The sequence below is a fragment of the Rhagoletis zephyria genome, unplaced genomic scaffold (genome assembly GCF_001687245.7).
Source record: "Rhagoletis zephyria isolate East Lansing unplaced genomic scaffold, Rhagoletis_zephyria_1.1 Rzeph_scaffold_00169, whole genome shotgun sequence".
NCBI classification, from domain to species: Eukaryota; Metazoa; Arthropoda; class Insecta; order Diptera; family Tephritidae; genus Rhagoletis; species Rhagoletis zephyria.
This window is the reverse complement of record NW_016157253.1, coordinates 374,118-377,529: the sequence shown is the minus strand read 5'-3', so window position 1 is coordinate 377,529 and position 3,412 is coordinate 374,118. Positions and strand designations below refer to the sequence as shown.

The window sequence follows — 3,412 nt, the reverse complement described above, 5'->3', positions numbered from 1 at the left end:
GCGAATTTAGATTTTCGCCGAGGTACGTCTTAATGTCAAAATGATGTGTTTGTTGTAAAATGAATTCGCCTTGTTTAATTCGCCATCAACACCACCTTGTATAAATTCGCCTTGAAAGGAACAGTGAATGTTCGAAAAATTCGCAGCGAAGAGATCAAGGCGAATTTATACAAGGCGGTGTTGATGGCGAATTAAATTTTTGCCGCGGTACTACTGAATGTCAAAATGATGTGTTTGTTGTAAACAAGGCGAATTCATTTTACAACAAACACATCATTTTGACATTAAGACGTACCGCCGGGTTTTCATCCGATGGCGAGTTTATGGGCGAATCGATACGAATTTTACAATTTCATTAGTATTAAAGCAATTAAACATGTTCTTATATATTCACATTTATTTATTCAAATTTATGCATACCATGAAAGTTCTAATTTGGTGAAAAATTAGTAAAGAAACATTTTCGATGTTTTTCAAAACATCGATGTTTTGACTTAACATCGGCAACGACCATCGATGTCGCTCGATACATCGATGTTTTTTTACATCCCTAAAACCAACACGTGTTTTGGTTTCTTTCCTTGCTTTTTAGCCTCATGGCATTTTTCCGCTGTTCGAAGAAAAAGTTTGAGCTATAATAATAATAAAATAATATTTTAAGTATACTTTTTTAAGTCATGGGAAAACCAGGTAAACATTAAAATCGAGTTGGGCGAATCGGATAGAGTTGTAATTTAATATGAAATGTTAAAGGTTTTTCACCACGAGGAGGTGGCGGTCGTGGACGAGGTGGCTTTGGAGGCCGTGGTCGGGGTGGAGGAGATCGCGGCGGTGGCGGTCGAGGCGGTGGTGATCGTGGTCGCAGCAGTTTCGGTGGACGAGGTGGTTTTGGCGGTCGTGGCAGTCGAGGTGGAGATGGTGGTCGCGGAGGAAGAGGTGGAGGCGGCCGTGGTGGTCGGGGCGGAGGTGGTGCTGGAGGATTCAAAGGAGGTTAGCATGTGTGGTTTTACATTGAATTATTAATATTAGTTTTATAATCCTTAGGCAAAACTGTTGTTATTGAGCCACATCGCCATGAGGGCGTTTTTATTGCTCGAGGAAAGGAAGATGCTTTAGTAACGCGCAACTTTGTCCCGGGGTCAGACGTTTACGGCGAGAAACGTATATCTGTTGAGGTATGTTTCGTATTTTTTATTACAACCATTTAATTAGTAACTATGATGAGATTGTGCAGGGGTACAGAACACGGCAATATGTGGCCGTGAAGCTTTGCCGAAAAATAAAAATCGCTTGGTTTGAGACCTTTGTGCGAGATTTAATTCAGCAAAACTTTAGAATGATGCCCAACTGATGTAAAAAGAAAGAAAAAAAAACACTTAATTTTCATTATTTCTTATTTTAGTTATAATAGACATTCATATTTCAGAGTAATGGCGAAAAAATTGAGTACCGCGTGTGGAATCCTTTTCGGTCGAAACTAGCAGCAGCAATATTAGGTGGCGTGGATAAGATTCACATGCCCCCAGGGTCGAAAGTTCTCTACCTTGGAGGTGCTTCAGGCACAACAGTGTCTCATGTATCGGATGTAGTTGGCCCCGAAGGTCTTGTATATGCCGTGGAGTTCTCGCATCGTTCCGGTCGCGATCTAATTAACGTTGCTAAGAAACGTACAAACATTATTCCTATCATTGAAGATGCTCGCCATCCCCACAAATACCGCATGCTAGTTGGCATGGTGGATACGATATTTGCAGATGTCGCTCAACCAGACCAGGGTCGCATAGTAGCGTTAAATGCTCAGCATTTTCTTAAGAACGACGGACATTTTGTTATATCTATAAAGGCATCTTGTATTGATTCTACTGCGCAACCAGAGGCTGTATTCGCAGCTGAAGTCAAAAAAATGCAGGCAGATAAATTGAAACCACAGGAGCAGATTACGTTGGAGCCTTATGAACGCGATCACGCTGTTGTTGTTGGCGTATATAGACCACCACCTAAGAATGCAGGCACGTAGGTGAAATTAACATTTTTTAGTTTTAAGTTAAATGAAGTACAGTTCCATTTTTAACTCGGATTTCAGCGTTGACTACTGAAGATATATATATACATATACAAATATGTACATATATATGAAGGAGGCAAAATATTCAATTCGAGAGACTGGTTTTCACTTTCTCATCGAGAGATTTTTTTTTGCAAGACCTGCTATTTCTGTTATATTTAATCATTTTATATTTTGATCAAGAATAATCATATTTTGATGATTAGTAATTTTTATTTTTTCGATTATAACCGTTGATTTCAGATTTTAATTTTTTAATGGATCATAAAAAACTTGTATGATCGACCGGTTTTAATCATTATAATCGAGATAATGGGTCGATTATCGATATCAATATTTAGAAGCGAAAATTGAAGTGTGTTAAATATTTTACTTTTTAATAATTTGAACGATATTAACATTTTGGAATGCAGTTTGCTTTCACAGAATTTGGAGAAAATAACAAAACAATAACTTGAAATTTTAATTCCCGTGTAGTACGTCCTTTTGGCGAAACAAAAGCGAACACTGATTGCAAATTTTCTCCTTTAGCAACTGAAGCGCCTCTTTTAAAACTACCGACACACCAAGTTTTCCAAATTAAAGTCATCGCTGACACTTCATTCTACGAAAAATCGAACGGGTGCGCAAGCTTTTATGAGCGGAGGTTTTGAAGTTGAACGAAGTGGTTCATTTGTTTATTAACCAATTATACTACAGCTTCTTTTGGAAGTCCTCAATATGCTTTGAAAATGAACACAAAACCATCATAAAAGAAAAACCTTGAAAGCATTAACTTTTGTTTACAGTGCACGCGGTAGCTCTAGAGGATTGGAATTTTCCTTTAAATGTCGCCTAATTTAGTCCGCGTTCATGCACTTCTCTTCCTCTTAAGCATTTAATTGTAATGGATTTAGCTTTATTGCTGTCTTTTCTTTAAAACTTCATTTTAATAATTTAGTCTTACTCGCGCAGCTTAGTTACAGTCGCTTGCTGGTTGTCGAACTGTCATCGATAATTCTACAGCAACTGACGATAGTTGGCATTCATAATACAAGTTTTCTTCTCAGTTGCGTTGCCAGCAGGCAACCGAACCGTGGTTGTCTTGCTATCCGTAATTGACACATAAAATAAAATGGGTATATACATACTTGATTCTTATGGCCATTTAGAATTTTTCATGATCTTAAAATAAATTCAAGGTAACATTTATTTTTAATGTTTTTATTGAGCTTTGTACCACGATTATTAGGAAAAATTGAAAAAGCAACAAAGTTTAAGCGGTAGAAGTTATAGTAGCTATTTCGGAGATCACCACATCTCATCAGACTTCTTTTTTTTTTTCTAGACTTCAGCAGGGATCGAACC

The 3,412-nt window shown here is 37.6% G+C and overlaps 1 protein-coding gene across 1 annotated transcript; it reads left to right on the top strand.

Annotated features, from left to right (window-relative positions):
* Window positions 1–527: 527 nt before the first annotated feature.
* On the top strand, window positions 528–2,803 carry Fib (rRNA 2'-O-methyltransferase fibrillarin). Its single transcript, XM_017607239.1, has 5 exons — window positions 528–690; window positions 754–990; window positions 1,045–1,175; window positions 1,427–2,013; window positions 2,084–2,803. The coding sequence occupies exons 1-5, from the start codon at window positions 678–680 to the stop codon at window positions 2,094–2,096; spliced, it is 981 nt and encodes a 326-aa protein (XP_017462728.1). The 5' UTR covers window positions 528–677; the 3' UTR covers window positions 2,097–2,803.
* The last annotated feature ends 609 nt before the right edge of the window (window positions 2,804–3,412 follow it).